This window comes from Gopherus evgoodei, chromosome 7 (assembly GCF_007399415.2).
Source record: "Gopherus evgoodei ecotype Sinaloan lineage chromosome 7, rGopEvg1_v1.p, whole genome shotgun sequence".
NCBI classification, from domain to species: domain Eukaryota; kingdom Metazoa; phylum Chordata; order Testudines; family Testudinidae; genus Gopherus; species Gopherus evgoodei.
In genome coordinates this window covers 100,153,132-100,170,782 of record NC_044328.1, presented here as the reverse complement: position 1 = coordinate 100,170,782, position 17,651 = coordinate 100,153,132, and the positions used below count along the sequence as shown (strand labels likewise).

General features: G+C 50.1%; 1 protein-coding gene across 4 annotated transcripts in view; it reads left to right on the top strand.

Annotated features, from left to right (window-relative positions):
• The first annotated feature begins 3,604 nt into the window (after positions 1–3,604).
• MACROD1 (mono-ADP ribosylhydrolase 1) overlaps positions 3,605–17,651 on the top strand; it is a 208,039-nt gene continuing 193,992 nt past the window's right edge. For all 4 annotated transcript variants that reach the window (XM_030568275.1, XM_030568276.1, XM_030568273.1 and 1 more), the window contains exons 1-3: positions 3,605–4,035; positions 8,626–8,727; positions 9,095–9,214. In XM_030568275.1, the coding sequence (XP_030424135.1) occupies positions 3,765–4,035; positions 8,626–8,727; positions 9,095–9,214 (493 nt within the window). In that variant the 5' untranslated portion in view covers positions 3,605–3,764. The remainder of the gene's footprint in view (positions 4,036–8,625; positions 8,728–9,094; positions 9,215–17,651) is intronic.

Sequence of the window (17,651 nt, the reverse complement as noted above, 5' to 3'; positions counted from 1 at the left end):
TTCCATCCTTTTCATTGGGTCTCGGAACAAACTGACGACATGCGAGGAGCTGCATCCTGATTGAGCGGAGCGGGTCTGCGTCATCAAGACACCATGCCTTATTGGGCGACTCCAAAGGGGGTGGGGAGGAGGTTGTGAATGTATAGCTTGCGTGGCTGAGCTGGAGTTTCCAAGAAGTGGTGGTGTCTAGGCTGGTTGTGTGTGAACTATTTGTATGTGCTTTCCGCGGTCTCTAATGCTGCTGGGGCTTTTACACGGGCCTTGCACACCCTCCACTGGAGAATCTTGTTTGCATGTACCTTGCAGTCCTGAGGCGGGGGAACAGGCTGTGTTGGCCTCTCCTCCATGTAATCAGTGTGTAATTTTCACTTAAGTTCTCTTGGGCTTTTGCACCTGGCTTCTCCTGCGTGCCCGTATTTTACACGTGCGGTGGGTGCTGTAGTGCAGCCATTCCAGTCCCACTTGCCTAGAACTATTAGTCTTTGCACAAGATTCATTGTAAATGAGTAAGTGCAAAAATTTACATCCCAGATTTAAAAAAAGCGTTTCTATGGTATGCACACAGTACAAAACTCATACATCATGGTGAGACAGCTATTGCAGCCACGTGCAGTGTTTTCAAAGACTGTGTTGTATTAAATTTATGAATGTTTAGTGTATTGTGGGCCAGGGACTCTATGCAAGTCTATGGGGTGCCACAGCTGCTCCAGAAACAAAAAGCCCCAGAAACTGTAACGTGCTCCAGGGAAAAAAAATAACCCTTGGGTGTTTTCCATGTGTTTATATATTGGTTCACGCTGGGTTTTCCAGAGACTAAAACCAATGACTTTTGGTATATAAAGGCTGAGTTTTGAGAGACTGAGGGGGGTGTCCTCAACCCTTGCTGAAAAGTTGGAAAGGCTTTGGCTAAGACTCCGTAAGACTTACGGGTAATTTCTGTTATGTTTGGTAAACATGTAGGAATTTTTGTTGTTTGTTATATTTTCTCTAAGCTTTTTTCTTCTGGTCTTAAAGTGTACTCTGCTGAGAAAGACCTGTGTGGTCACACTGTTAAAAACATTAATTGGCTTTTGGAGAGAAAACAGCCCAGGCACTAGCCTTCAGGCAGAGTGGCTGGCTGGGGATGTTACAGTATATTGCAAGAGGCTGTGCAACTGCAAACTTAAAACTGTAGGTCAGCAGGGAGTGGGATAAAGGTCCCTGCCCAGAGACTGGTGTTGCTTGGAGCCCTGAGCCATGACTGGGCACACCTGGAGGCACCACACAGATGAATACAGGTGCAGTTACCCTGAAACTGTGACGTGCAATACCCATTATGCAAAATGGTGCTATAATTTTGTAAGTGCAGCGTACAGGAAAGAGTATGGGTTGCATAATTTCTGTATACTTGTGTATTTCCCAGGGCATGATTTTTGTACATGGTGCACATGTCTTGGGGCACGTTCCGTACATGTGTGTATCTTTGCATGGATTCACCCCCCTGAAGCAATTTTACTAATTCAGTGTAACTCCTAGGAGTTTACCTGATGTCATACAACTGCTGGGGTGTTTTCCTCACTGGACACAAATTACAGCTTTGTTTTCACAGAGGAGTTTCACGGTGGGAAGCTCTTACAGAAGCTGCAGTGCAGACTACTGGGCAGCTTTCTGTAAAACATTTGTAGGAGCTGATGTGGGGGAGAAACAGGAAATCTGCTGTGCTTTTGGTGCATTATAACAAAGAGAGTGTGGGGGGCAGAGTCAGAACTCGGGTTCTATTTCCAGCTCTGAGAGGTGAGGAGGGTCTCATGGTTAGAGCAGGGAGGGTCTGGGAATCAGGACTCCTGGATTCTGTCCCTAATGCTAGAAAAGAAGTGGGGTGTAGTAGTTAGAGCAGGGAGGCTTATAGTTAGGACTTTTGGGTTCTGTCCCCAGTTCTAGAAGAGCAGGAGGGGTCTAGTGTTCAGAGGGGGGCAATGGGGAATCAGTACTCCTGGGTTCTGCCCCTTGCTCTGCTAGTGACCTTGGACAAGTCATTTTGCGTCTCTGTGCCTCTTTTTCCTGCTTTGTGCCTCATTTTCCCCAGAGTGGGGAATATCACTGATTTATCCCCAGGAAGTTTGCAAAACTATTGATCACTGTGAAGTGCTTTGTAAGCCTCCAAAAAAAAAAAAAAAAAAAGGACTAACCAATAGTGATGTGGTGATAAATGCAGAGCTGAATCTTGAAGGCTTGTTCTAAGAACTGCAAATCTTCCTAAATCAGGATTTTGGGGCATAAAAGAGGGTGCCTTGCTCTTTGGATAGCATGGATCTGAAGCAACTGCCCCAGAGATTAGCAAAAGGCCATGTCTCCCAGCACGCAGTATCCATCTGTTTTCTGGTGTGACTAGCACTGCTAAATTTAGTAGGGTTGCTAAGGCACCCTGCAAACTCAGGAGGCAAAGGTCTATTTATAAATGAAGCTAACCTACTGTGCTGTTTAAATGTCCCGTGTGTGTGTGTCCCCTTTGCAAATGATTGCTTTTTGAAGTATGGTAGATATGTTTCCTGTTTCCTGCCCACAAGCAGTTTAGAGGCAGGTTGAGAGCAAGAGTCACTGAACTTAAATTACAGCTTGTTTTGTCTGAGATTCTGGGAACTGTAGTTTGCAAAGTTGGCTCCAAAGTTTTCAGTCTCAGTTTTCAAAGTTAAGCCTGGTCCCAGGAGTCTGAGGGGCAAATGTGGAAGAATTCTGTTCTGTGTTTAAGATCAGTGCTTTATTGACATGGGTGAATTAAACCCTCTGTGTGATCTTGAGTGATAAATAATGTTATCCCCATTTTATGTATAAGGAGCTGAGCTGAGGCATACAGGAGGGAAGAGGCTTGCCAGAAGTCAAACAGCTAGTCACTTGCAGAGCTAGGGATAAAACCCAGGAGTCCTGGCTCCCAGGCTGCCCTGTTGTTCTAACTCACTAGAGCTCAGTCCCTTTCCAGGGCTAGGATTATAACCCAGGAGGCCTGACTCCCAGCTCTGCCCTGCTCTAACTTGCTAGACCACACTCCCATCCCAGAGCTGGGAATAGAAGCCAGGAGTCCAGAATTATTGAGGGGCAGAGTGGTTCAGTGGGTAGGGCTGCAGCTCAGGACTCCTGGACTCTAGTCCAAGGTCTGCTGCAGACCTTTCTCTGTGTGCCTCTATTTCCCCTCTCACCTTTTGTCTAATTGGACTGTCAGCTCTTCAGGGAAGGAACTGCCTGTGATTGTGTATTCGTGCAGCACCCAGCACGACAGGGCACAAGTCTCAGTTGCGGTCTGTACAGCTACCCAGCACAACAGGGGTGGGGCTGGCTGTGCTACAATAATGCAAGGTGGGGTGGGGGCACAGTAACCAGCTAACAGCAGGGAAGCACATGGTAATCGTAGGCCCTGTTGCTGAACTCAGGCTCTGGATCCCATTGTGCCTGAAATACCATCCCAAGGCACTGACAGGTTTTGCTCATCTCCCTGAGTTTGCTGCATCAGGACCCTTTACTGGCAAGGGAGAGGAAAACTGCAAGAGCCTGGACGGGGGCGGGACTACATTTCCCAGGATCCCTTGCACACAGATGGGCGGGTCTTGCAAGTGCAAAGCACTTGGTGAGTTGCAGTGGCAGCGTAGCAGCAATTTTGTCCTCTCTCCCACCCCGCTTCGGAAGCCAAATACCAGGTGCAGTAAATAAGGGAGAAGAATTTCTCTCGACTGCTCACGGACCAACCAGAGAGGCTGGTCTGGGAGCCCCAGTGCATTCCCTTCTGTGCTACCATGCCAGGGGTTCTCATGACCCTGCTAGGCAGGAGACTGTCTGGAGCTTTAGGGCAGCTTCTGGGGGGCTGGGGCAAAGGCAGGATCCCCTGGGTACTGGGTAGTGTCAGAAGGGGCACGTGGAGCTGCAGGGAACCAAGCACTAGCAGCCTTCCCTGTGGCACGGTCCAGTTGGTGTCAAGAGCCTTCCGGAGCTGGGCAGCTGCTTCCCCACTAGGCATGGCGGCTAAGGTGGATCTGACCACGTCCACTGACTGGAAAGAGGCAAAAAGTAAGTGTGAGGGTGTGTGTGCGCGCCATGCCCAGTTACCCCTTCCTTCTGCCATGCCTCCCTTTAGCTGGGCATCATACAGGTCTTTGCAACATGCCTCTACCTATGGCCTCTTACCCTGCCTAATTTCTACCCCAAAGGCATTTGTCTCTTCCCTGGGCACCATGCAGCTGTGCAGGGAATCTGTATACCAACACGGAACTCCATCCCTAGGTATGGAACAACTGGAGGCCTATTGCCACAGTGCATTGGGTTAGTTTAAAAACTGATACAGCTCTTCCAACATCACTCATCTCTGCACCTCACCATGCAGCATAGGTAGGAATCCCATAATGCCCTGTGCCGCCTCAATGAATTGTGAGTGATTTGTGGGATCACCTTCTCGAATTGTGGGAGTGCATGTGTGTGTCAATACTCCCAGCATCCCTTGTGCCATATCCCAGAACTCACCTGGCAGCTGCACCATTCCCAAATTACTTGGAGGGAGGCAGCACTTCTTAATCCAGGTGCTGTGTGGAGAACAGAACTGGTGCGTTAGAGCTGTTTCCTATGGGGCTGGCCTTCCAGAACCAAACCATGGGACCAGAACACTCTGCACTGACTGCTAGTGGCACTGCAGTGCCACATGCCAGCCCTGACCCAACCATGAGAGCTACCCTGGGCACAGAGAACTTATTGGCCTATCAGCTTTCTAGCAGTCAGCGGCAGAAAGTGCAAAAGCATCCATGTTGTGCCGCTGGCACAGTCCCCCAGGTTATTAATCCTCTTCATCAAGGTCGTGTCTGGCATCAGCCAAGAACAGGACCCCATTGTGCCAGGCACCATAGAAACCCAGAGTAAGAGATGGTATCTGCCCCAGTGAAAGATGGTATAGCAGGGGCTCATATTGACTGGTGCCTCTGCATTTCATCATTGCACCCCTTCTGGGGCTGGCTTATTATCATAAAACCCAACACTGCAGCTCTTTTCCCTGTCTCATTTCAGTTTATACTGAGATTCAGCATCCATAAAGCCTCACTCAAGCACCCATGCTCTAGGCTCAAGAGTCTTTTCAGTCCCTAATTAGGGGATTATCTTCCTCAAGGCTGGTGGCACAGGATTTCTTAGGCCTTTGGCACAGCTGTCTTATGTCAAACCTAACGGTCCAAGACAGAAAAATTGGGAGCTCTTTAAGAAGAGTTTATTAGATGGCCAAAAAGCCACAATTCCACAATCAAGAGAGAGAACAGTTTTGACCAAAAGCCTAGCCTGGCTCAGTGGCAAAGTGAAGGCAGCAGTTAGAAATTAAAAAGAAAGTAATAGCAATGCACTAAATTAGAGAGTAGGAAATGTAGAAAACTGATAAGGGGTGCTGAAGACATCAGGGGAAAATGCATTTCTGGCAGGGTCAGGGAAATAAGCAGTTTAAGTATCTTAAGAACAAAAGAAATCCTAGCAATGGTACAGGCTAGTTACAAGCTGGAGATGGTAAAACTACTGTTGATGCGGGAAAGACAGAAGTGCTCAATAAATGTTTCTGTTCTGTATTTGAAAAGATGTAGGATGATGTACTTGTAACCATTCTCAGGTGAGAAGTACTTTTCAGTCCATTATTAACTAAGGAGGAAGTTAAAACACATCTGTGAGGGATAAATATTTTTAAATCAGTCCAGATAACTTGCACCTGAGAGTCCTAAAAGAGCTGTCTGAGGAGATATTTGGCTTGCTTGATGGTAATTTTTAATAAATCTTGGAATACTGGGGAAATTTCAGAAGACTGGAAAAGTACTAATGTTATACCAGTCTTCAAAAAGGGCAAGTGGGATGACTTGGGTAACTGTAGGCTAGTTAGCCTGACATCAGTCCTAGGCAAAATAATGGAAAAAATGATATGGGAGTCAGGTGATATAGAACAAAAGGACGGGCCTATAATTAATGTCAGTTTGATAGGAAATAGGTCTTGTCAAACAAATCTGATTTCTCTCTCTCAGGAGATTGCAAGGTTGGTTGGTAAAGGTAACTGCGTAGCTGCAGTACACTTAGACTTATGTAAGGCATTGAACTTCATGCTGCACAACAATAATAAGCACTATGTAATATCAGTAGAGCACATGTTACCTGGATTAAGAACTGGTTAACTGACAGATCTCAAAAAGTAGTTTTCAATGGGGATTCACCATTGACTGGAGATGAGTCTCAGGGTAGCTGGCCCTTTAAAGGGAGCCAGGAGCAGGGCTCTCTCTACTGTAATAGGCTTCTTCTAAGGGGAATGAGTCCATCGTGCCAAACTGCCTAGATGGCTGCTTGGCAGTGAATTGGTTAATGGGCACCTGGACCAGATAAAGGGCCGCAGAGCACAGTCGGAGGAGGGTGCTTGTCAAGAAGAGGAGGTCTCCAAGGGCAGGAGTTCCAATAGTATAGAGGAGGAAAACTGCCAGAGAAAGGTACTTAAGGAGGAGCCTAGATAGCTGCAGGAGGCCCAGCCTGCTAGGATCTGTGCTGCCTGGAGAAGAGTGGCAGTCAGTTGGAGGGCCCTGGCTCCAGGGAAGGAATGGTGTCTGAGTGTCTCTTGGCTAAAGGGCCCAGGATGATAAACACTGATGGAGTCTCCCTCCCTGCTAAGAAGACTGGGTGACGGTCTTGTGTTTCTGTAGAAGTTTCTGTTGTTAAATGAGACCTTCAAAAGCCTTGCCAAGCCTCCTGGTGACCCAGTTGAGGAAATTGTCAGGGTGTGTCTGTAGTGCTGTACCTGGCCACAAGGGGGCGTGTGGAATGGCATCTGCCTTTCAGGGCATCCCTAGTGAAGTTCTGTAGGGGTCAGTATTAGGCCTGATGCTAGTCCACATTTCCATCAGTGCACTGGAAGTAAATATAAAATCACTGCTGCTAAAATTGATGAATGACTCAAAGATTTTTGGAGTGGGATGGTGAGGACATTCCTGCATGGCAACCCACATTACTTGGTAAGCTGGGGCCATTCCAACAAAGTGTGTTTTAGTACAGCCAAACATGAGAGCATATATCTGGGAACAAGGCTTGCTGGCCGTACCTACAGAAGGGGGGACTGTATCCTGGAAAGTGGTGACTCTGAAAAGGATTTCAGAGTGGTAGCTGTGTTAGTCTGTATCAGCAAAATCAATGAGGTCTCCTTGTGGCACCTTAGAGAGTAACACATTTATTTGGGCATAAGCTTTTGTGGGCTAAAACTCACTTCCAAACAACTCAGGATGAGCTCCCAGTGTCACATTGGGATAAAAAGGGCTGGTGCGATCCTGACATGTATGAAGAGGAAAGTAGTGAGTTGGAGCAGAGAGGTGAGTTTACCTCTGAATACAGCCCTGGCGAGACCTTGGCTGGACTGGTACATACAGTTGCGGGGGCCACATTTCAAAACCAATGTTGAAAATTTGGAGAGGGTGCAGAAAAGATCCACAAAAATGATTTGAGAGTGGGAGAAGATACCGTAGAGTGAGAGACCTGGGGAGCTCAGTCTGGTGCTGATTTCCCCTCCCTGTGCACCCCTTGTTTGCAGAGGATCCCAGTCTCAGGTTCTGCAGGCGGGCATTGGCAGGGTGTGGTGTGATGCTCCCCCAGCCAGGCAGGCAGGGCCGTGCCACTTGGAGGGCCCCAGGCTCTGAGTGCATCACAGCAGTGCCTGGGTCCACCCTGCTCTGTAGGGCCACTTCAAGCAAAGCCCCTCCCCTGCGCAGCTCTGCGTGCCCAGCTCTCACAGTGTTGTCGCAGAGACAGGGTTTCAGCTGGGCTGGAGGCAGGCAGACTGTACTGTTTGGGGAAACCCCCTCTGACTGGCTGCCTGCCCCATGGGCCCACCTCCTGGGGTGAGCAGCCAATTGGAGTAGCTGTTGGGTTGCTGAGAGCACATCCTGAAGCCATGCTCACTGCAGGGCACAGGGGAGCCCTGAACTGGGAGTGGCCAATGGCTGCCCTTGGGAGCAAGGGGGATGGGGTGTGTGAGGGGGATGAGCCCCTGGAACTGCTCCCCCAGTCTGAAGGTGGAGGGGGACCTCACTCCAGTTAGGCCAGGGAGAGGGGAGTGAGGAGCCCAGGAGATGCAGAGGGGGGCTGGGCTGGAGACAGAACGAATGGAGGAAGGGGATTGGGGGTGGGGTGTAAGGTGGCATGAGGGGGACTGGGTGAGAGATGTTGCCGAGGGGGCAGAAGTGAAGGATGGACTGGGGGGACAGTTTGGACTTGGAGGTGGTGTGGGAAGCAGAACTGATCGCTGGTCAGGGGTCGGGCAGACGGTGATGGTGGTGGGGTGGGGGGAAGAGCTCCTGCAGCAGGAGCCAAAGTCACCTTACCCAGTAAAGTGGGAGATTGGGCAGAACTAATTGTCCCACGTGCCTCTGCTCTCACACACTGGGCATGGGCTGTGGGAGTTCAAACATCAAACACCACAATACACTGTTTATAACAAAATCTCCTGGTTGGGGTGTGGGTGGGGACTGCCTCATGGTTTTGTTCCCTGGGGATGGGCAAAACTGAGCTATATGAATGAGAAGCACTACAGAAGTGCTGGGGGTGATTATAGGGGCACCTGATTCTCGTTACCCTAGTAACACTTCTGTGGGCCTTGTCCCTCCCCTGCAGCATACCTGAAAGGTCTGAATCAGAAGCAAAGACGGGAGCATTACTACACCAAGGACTTCGTCACACTGAAGGACATCGACACCTGGAAAAAAATGGCTAAAAGTGAGGCGAGGGGGTTTAAAATCTTTTATTAGTGCATAGTAGATTTTCATTGTGGGGCACTGACAGAGCTGTGGTGCGGGAGCCCAGGGTTGGGATTGAGGGGCACTTCAGTGATCTCCCAGCATAGCTATGTGGATGTTAAAAACCCAGTGTGAATTTTGGGGGGTGGAGGGCTCCCCAACTCTGGGATCTGTTCTCCCTCTTGCTTCTGATAGAGCCTAGGCCAATCATGGTTTGGGGCATGGCACAGCCCTGCCCTTTCTATCCCAGAATCCTGGTTCTGGTGGCATGATGGGTGAAGCAGGGTATGGCTGGACACTTTTCCTGTAGGGCGTGAAGACCTCTGACCTTGGACCCTTGTCTCTAGGTGCCCGACTGAAGCAGCCCGAGGAGACCAAATTCCCCAAGGACAATCACCTGAACGAAAAGATCTCGCTTGTCCGCCGGGACATCACCAAACTGGAGGTGGATGCAATCGTCAATGCTGGTGAGTGGGTTACAGATCCCCTCTGCTGACCGGACCCCCTGCTCACATAGCACCAACAGCTGCCCCTCTCTGCATGTTGCTGGTTGGGGTGGAGGCTTCGGGTTGCAGGGGGGCTTGAACCCCATGGTGAACCTATGGCGAAAGAGGGTTGGGTGGGAGAAAATGTGCTCCTGTTCATGTCTGGACTGGCAGGAGTGCCAGCTGCCCGTCAGGCTGTGCTCTGAGCCAGGAGAGGGAGTTTCTGTGGGGTAGGGTGATGGGCTGCTCCCAAGAACTGCTGGTTAGGTGCCATTTGGCTCTGGCGTATCTGTTCTGGAGGGTGGGGTTCCTGTCTGCTGAGAGAATATGCAGCCTGTGCCACTTCTGCACAGTTCTGTTGCCCCCCAGAACCCATTGTATAGGACTTAACCCCACCTCAGATGTGGTATAGAGTCTATCGATCATCCCACTAAAGAAATGCTGTGTGTGTAGGGTCTAGCCCTTTTCCAGATGTTCTATAGGGTTGGTTATTTGCCTGCCCAAAGATCATGGTGCGTGTATAGGGTTTTGGTTGGCTGTGGAGGGTGGCTTGATCTATTTCCACCAGTAGCTGCCATATATGTGTGTCCATGGGCTCTGTGTCTCCTAGTTACTTAGTGAGTGGTCTGTTTGAGGTGGTTTGGGGTCATTACTGTCTGTCTGGGGGAAGGGTGGGTGTGGATTTATCTGAGGTGTGTGGGGTTTTTTTTGTTTGTTTTTTTTGTTGTTGTTTTTTTTTTGAACCTTTTGTTGAGCAAAACTCCCCTTCCCCATTAGTGAAGCTGGGGTGTGTCTGACTGAATTGGGGGCGGTGGGTTTCATGTGGCACTTGCCCCATTTTTGCTGCTGTCCATCTGTGAACTTAGCTTGTGGTGGGGGTCATAATTGCCGGAAATGGGGCTCAGTGCAACTAACCCTCCCTGAGGTTTGGGTGGCTCTAGAACCCCAACCCTGTCACACATTGGGAAATGGGCTGAACCAGACTTGAGGGGTGGGTGGGTTGGGTGCTATCCGGATTCCGTGACTGTTCTGATACAACTGAATGCCCCTCTGTTGTACAAAAGCTGAGCTGGGTGTGGGGCAGGCTCTCTCCAGCATCTTCAGGGTTAAATGAACCAGTGAGACATCACTCCCTTCAGCCCAGGCTGTTGGCCAGACTCAGGTGAGTGTAGTTGTCAGTTACTCAGGGCAGCTTCCTCCATCAAGAGTGATGGGCTCAAGCTTCCTGCAGAGTCAGGCAGGGGTTGCTGCGTGTGTTACCCTGGGGCAGCTTCCCCTTCTTGGTGTGCTTGGCTCAGGGTCTCTGCAGGCTCAGGCAGGCATTGCTGCTGCGGTTACACTCGAGGTCACTTTTTCTAGCTTTTTGGCTTAAATCTTTCTTGGTTTAAAATGGAGGTCGAGACTCGTGCATCATCCCATGACTCCAGGAGTTGGGGTTTTAAGAGAAATGTGAAGTAGCAGGAGCCTTTTGATGGAATTGTGAGAGCTGGCAAGTGTGATCAAGGACCTGACGCCTTAGAGATGATAGGCCCCATGTTCTGTTCCTTGCAACTCCCTTTCCCTGGTGCTGGATTGGAGCCAATGCCCCCTTGAGGGGAAAGGCCCCGTGTCCCATTTCCCATCCCCTGAGCCAGCCACTCACCCTCCCTCTTATCGGGGGCCAGATTGGAGCTGGTGGCCCCTAGAGAGGAAAGGCACTTTATCCAATTCCTTTTCTGCAAAGCATTCTGTGACCAGGAATTCTGTGCGAACAGTATGTGTGATGCTGTATCCAAATGACATCACTGAAAGATGACAGTGTCAGATTCTGATTCACCTTCTCCCCCTGTGGTCCCCAATCAGGTGTGTGCCAGAACTGAATGATGGAGCCTTCCCCGGCATCCCCCCTTCCTTAGCACAGACTCTCCATTCTGTAAGCAATTCATCCCAGAGTCCCCCGTGAGAGATGACTCCAGTGTAATTTATCTCTGACATCCGGCTAAGGAGCCTGTCAACCCAGTCAGCACACGCCTCTTAAGCTGCACGGAGATAAACTTTAGCCATATGTTCCCCGTGTGTGTTCATCATGGCAGGTGCTTGTGGGGAAAAGGCTCTGCTTAGAGCTGACTGCTTTCTGAGAACTGTCTCGACCGTGGGAATTACCAGACTGGTCCATCCATCCCTGTATCCCACCTCTTACAGTGGCCAGTACAAGATGCTTCAGAGGAAGTTGTGAGAGCCCTGTGGTGGGCAGATGTGGAATAACCTGTTTTCCATGAATGTCTGATCCTAACCCCCTACTAGAGATCAGCTTAAGCCCTGAATCCTGAGGGTTTAGCTCCCATGCAAAATCTTTGTTAGGGAGGTTATGTTACTCTGCCTTTGGCACTTGTATGACACATACTGAAAAACTGTCAGATTCTGGGGTCCACAAATCCAGGTGATGTTACTAGATTGGTGAGGGTTCAGAGAAGATCCCAGAAAATGATTAAAGGATTGGAAACAGTGCCTTATAATGCAGTACTCCAGGAGCTCTGTCTGTTTAGCTTACAAAAGGTTAAAGTGTGACTTGGTTACAGTCTATAGCAGGGGTGGGCAAACCTTTTGGCCGAAGGGCCACATCTGAGTATGGAAATTGTATGACGGGCTATGAATGCTCACAAAATTGGGGGCTGGGATGTGGGAGGGGGTGAGGGCTCTGGCTGAGATGCGGGCTGTGAAGTGGGGCCAGAAATGGGGAGTTCAGGGTGCGGGGGGGGGAGCTCCAGGCTGGGGCAGAGCGTTGGAGTGCAGGGTAGCGGGGAGGGCTTCAGCTGGGGGTGTGAGCTCTTGGGTGGAGGTGAGGGGTTTGGGGGTGCAGGAGGGTGCTCTAGGCTGGGACCGAGAGGTTTGGAGGGCAAGAGGGGGATCAGGGCTGGGTCAGGAGTGCAGGCTCTGGGTGGCTCTTGCCACTGCTTCCAGGAGCTGCTTGAGGTATATCCCCCATCCTACTCCTATGCGGAGGCATGTGCAAGTGCAAGTGCCTCTGCTTGCTGCCAGGTCCATAGGCGCCGCCCCTGCAGCTAGCATTGGCTGCAGTTCCTGGCCAATGGGAGCTGTGGGGGCGGTGCTTGGTGCAGGGGCAGCGTGCGGAACCCTCTGGCTCCCTCTATGCATAGGAGCTGGAGGGGGGACATGCCGCTGTTTCCGGGTGCGACAGCAAGACCTGGACCCTGCTCCCTGGTGGGAGCTTGAGGGCTGGATTAAAATATGTGAATGGCCGGATTCAGCCCCTGGGCCGTAGTTTACCCACCCCCGATCTATAGGAACCTACATGGGGAACAGAAATTCAATGGTAAAGGTCTGTTCAATCTAGGAGACAAAGGTCCAATAGGATCCAATGGCTGGAAGATGAAGCGAGATAAATTTTGACTGGAAAATAAAGCACAGATTTGTATCAGTGAGAGCAGGGCCGGATTAACCTTATGTGGGCCTGGTGCCAAATATATTTATGGGGCTGTCATAGTATAATTCCCAACTCTGGACCTTAGCGTCCAGGATATGGGTACTAGCCTAAAGTCCTCTAAGCTTAATTACCAGCTTAGATTCTGTAGCGCTGCCACCAATCAGGAATTCCAGGGCCTGATACCCTCTGGTCCCCCCCAAACCCTTCCCTGGGGACCCCCAAGACCCAGATTCCTTGAGTCTCACAACAAAGGGGAATAAACCATTTCCCTTCCCCCTCCTGTCTTCCCCCCAGCTCTTTCCAACCCTGGGTACACTAGGAAACCACCGTGATTCAGCTTCTTGAATCATCACCCCGAGAGGAATGTTACCTTCCCCCTCCCTTCTTCCCTGGAGAGAGATACAGAGATAAACACAGAAAGCAGGTTTTTCTTCCCTCCTCCCTTTCCTTTCTCCCACCAATTCCCTGGTGAGTGCAGACTCCCTTCCCTGGAGTCTTACAAAAGATAACCAAAAAAATCAATTAGATTATAAAAAAAAAAAAGAGGAAAACTTTAATAAAGAAGGAAAAACATAAAACTTGTCTCTGTAATCAAGATGGTAAATATACAGGGTTTTTATAGCTTATAGACAGTAGAGAGAAGCTTTCTCCAGCAGAAACACAATTTAAGCTACTTCCAGCAAGTACACATCTGCAGATAAAGAAAAACAAGTTAAAAGACTATACCGCCTTTGTACTTACTCACTATTCTGAATAGATAAGAGACTGTAGCAGGGAGATTGGCAGGAACCTGGCTGCACCTCTAGTCCCATCCAGGACCCAGAGAGAACAACACACAAACCCCAAACCCACAAACAAAGGCTTCCCTCCACCTAGATTTGAAAGTATCTTGTTTCCTGATTGGTCCTCTGGTCAGGTGTTTGGGTCCCTGTTTGTTAACCCTTTACAGGTAAAAGAGACATTAACCCTTAACTATCTGTTTATGACAGGGGTCCCATGGGGGCAATGGCATATGGCACAGGGAAATCAGTCCCTGAAGCGAGGGGCTATCCAGGGGCATGACATGGCAGGGGTGGCCCAGTGTGAGGGAACTATTTACAAATTGCCAGTTGCCAGACCCACAGTGTCCTGCCCAGCCTTGTGCTGCCAGCATGCCCCTTCCTGTTGGGGATGGGTCCATGCCACACCACACAACCTCCCCACCCAACACTGGAACAACCCCCTGATTCCCTATGGACAGAGCCCCCACAGACTTGCTATGCCCAGCAGCCCCCCAACGCCCTCCCAAAATGCACAGCGCCCTGCACAACACTACTCCTGACCAGTGCCTTCCTGCCCACAGCTCCACCATTTCTGCCCAGCACCCGACACAGAACCCCCACTCCCTAGTGCCCCAACACACACAGATCTTCCCTGCCCTCTCACAGCCCAGCAGCCCCGCAGACCCCTCAGAGACCCACACCCTGCCTCCCGGCTGCACTCACCAGCCCTGCTGGGAGATGACTGTGTCTGCCAGGCTGAGCCAGTAGCGCAGCTGGGGCTGGTCCTGGGCCTGGGAATTGCTCCGGCCCCTCAGGAGTGGTGCTATCAGCCAGGCTGGGGGGGCCCAGTCAAGCCCCCCACACTCTCCCCCCTCAACTGCTGAGACTGGCCAGGCTTCTGCACCAGTCCCAGGTGGCTCCGCTCTGGGGAGACAGGCGGGGCCCCACAGGTGGTGGGAAGCAGAGACTGCCCAGAGCTGGAGGTGCACTGAAGCCAGAAGGCAGAGAGGAGTGCTTGACCGGCCAGTGAGCAGGGCGAGAGGAGCAAGTGATTGGGCAGGGGGTAGCCAGCAGGCTGGTGGGGTCTCAGGGCACAGTGCAAGTGGAGCAGGCCGGAGCCCCTTCTGAGCATGGGCCTGGCTCTATGGCGCCATTGTAAACTCGGCACTGAGTGAGGGTGATGTTGGAACAACTTCCCAAGGGGAGTGGTGGATTCTCCATTAATAGCTGTGTTTTAAATCCAGATTGGCCGTTTTACTAAACGATCTGCTCTGGTTCAACCAGGAATTAATTCAGGGCTGTCATATGGGGCCTGTGTTATACTGGAGGTCAGATTAAACAATTGCAGTGGTCCCTTCTGGTTTTACCATCTATGAATCCACTGTTCTAGCTCTGGACATTCTTGTTAGAAGTATAAATGCCCAGCCCCTCTTTGGATCTTGCTAAGTTTTTTATTTCAACAGCATCCAATGGAAGAGAGTTCTGCTGGCTAATAATGCATCAAGTGAATAAAATATTTCCTTTGATCGGTTTAGAATTGGCCACCTCCCATTGCAATGGTGATCCTCTGGCTCTTGTGTTATGTGATGGGGAACAGAATTGTCCCCATTTCCAATTGATCTAGCAAGCTCTGAAGGTTCAAAGTCATTGCAGGGCTAATTCGTACTGCGTAGCTACAGGCCCTGCCTGAAATCAGGAGGCCCCTGTTTTTCCGGGTGCTGTACAGATCCACAATTCAATGAAGAGGTTGCAAATGAATTTTTGTCCCCTAAAAAAAAGTGATTGTTTTTTTTGACACAAAGGTATTTCTGGCTGAAATTACGCTTTGATAGGAAAATTTCCCTCCCACTCGCTTTGGCGCTAGCGGAGGGGTCTCATGTTTGTAACAGAACCTGGGGTGCTGTGGAGGGCACACCAAGAGGAGGTGATGCAATGAGTATGACAAGCCAGGAATATGCCTGTGGCAGGAGGGTTAGGAATGGATGTGAGAAGGGGCCAGTTTGCAGGCACGGGAAGGGCAGCTGTTTGAAGGGCAGTGGCCAAGCCAATCTCGGAGTGGCTGAGGGTGAATGAGCAGGTGTTTGGGGAGCAGGAGCACTCTCTAGGATTGCAAGGCATGAGAAATTGCTGTAGCTGAGTGCTTCAGGGACTAGCAGAGCCATTTCTTAAATGCAGCCTCGGACTCTTGGCTGGAAATGGGAACGCAGAGGTGGTAATGAAGTGGTGAAGGCTGCGACAGCAGATTTGGAGAAAACGCTGAAGACAAGATGGTAATTTGGGCAGCAGTAAATAGTTTAAACCCTATCATTCTGGGTGCTGCAGAGACCCTGACCAAAGTTAGGGCCACGGTTTGTGCAGAGTCGCGTGACGCACAGTGAGAGACAGTCCCTGCCCTAAAGAGCTCACGTACTGAATAGGCGAGGGGCGGGTGGGGAGATGGACGCCGTGTGAGGGGAAAGGGTTACCCAAGGGCAGTGGCAGAGCTGGGAAAAGAGCCCAGATTACCCTCCTTCCCTTTGTCTGATTTGTCTTTTTCGGGCTTTGCTCCTTATAGAATTTGCACCAGTGACTTAAATCCCTGGTGGAACAGAGTTAGTTAAGCCAATGCAACCCCTGTGGATATTTGTATCTGCTCAAAACAGCTTAATCGGTTTAGTTTGTGCCTGTAAATTGACTGATGTGAGGTTAAATCAATATAAGCCAGGTTTAAATTGATGTAAGGGCATCCACATGCAACGTTGCATTAGAGTCGCTAACTTGGTGTAAAGTCACGTCTCTGGTTATATTGGTGTAACTTCGTATTTAGACTCGTCTGTGTCTGTGCAGCACAGTGGAGCCCCTGATCTCACTTGACCCTCCCCTGCTACGCGTAACAAGTAATAACACATCTAAGATTGACACAGTTGATTCTTCATTGCAGTGTTCTCTTCCCCACCCCAAGGCTGGGCAGCAGAGGGCGCCAACATCTCAGCTTTCCAATGTGCTGCTTATTAATTTCTGCCCCAATAAATCAACCTGTTTATTAGAATAAAAGTCTTAACTAACAAGGGGCTTTGTCAGTGCTTCATAAATCCTGCTTATGTGCCTCATGAAACCCATATGTGGTTAATTCATATGTAAAGTCACAAGCAGGAATATAATACCTGTCCATTAAATTCTATGCGACCTGATAATCATCATTAGCCATGAGTAATTGCCTGATCAGCATTGCACAGCAGCAAGGGAATGCATTTAAGCTAGTAGCTCGTCTGTGCTAATAGGGTGTGTGTGGATGGGGGAGTTTGTTTCCGGGCCTGGGGGCATGACACACTCCTTTGTAGGTCACTGCTTCTAGGGAGAGGGGACTGGTCTGGGTTTTTCCTGCATGGAATGGAGCATTCCTGCCAGGGCGTTGTTCCCCTGGAGGCTTGCAGCACTGAGCTGGGTGGGCCTGGCTCCTTGGTTGAAAATCTGAGGGGTTCCAGTTCATTACGGGACAGGGCAGGGCAGGGGACATCCCTGGCTGGTGTACACTGACCCAGCTCCGTTGGTGACAATTTACAGCTCCGATGGCCAATTTACAGCAGCTGGAGACCTGGCCTCGCTCATTCCAATGGAGCGGTGGCCAATTTACACCCACCAGGGATCTGGCCTGAGGATCTTATGAAGCCGTAAGAGGACTGCAAAGTTTGATCTCAAAGAACAGTATGGATATTAACAATGCCTCCCATTTCCATTTACAAATGGAAAACGTGATGCACAGACAGGGAAAGTGACTCACCCAAGAGCATACAGCAAATCAGTGGCAAAGCTGCAAATAGAACCCGGGAGTCCTGACTCCCAGTCCCCTGTGTTTTGATCACTAGTTACCCTCTGTGGTTAAGATAATAATGAAGTGAGACATGATTATGGCCACTTGTCATACAGAACCTGGGGATCTAATATTCAGATGTTGGTTGCTAACATTAGGCCCCTAAATGAATATTTGAACATGTAGAGATTTGGCTTGATTCCTGTAGACCCCACTAACCGCTTAGGCTCTCAAGCGACAGGCTGGCCTTGTACCTAAAGCTCTGGGCCAAGATTCAAGGCACTTGGGTTCAATTTGAGATTGGGTTAGGCCCCCCATGTGCCAGGCATTGCACATACACAGAGTGAGAGACAGTCCTTGCCTCAAAGAGCTCACTGGCTAAATAGATAAAGGGGAGGAAAACTAAGCCACTGATGAGGAAGGGACTTGCCCACATCAGAACCT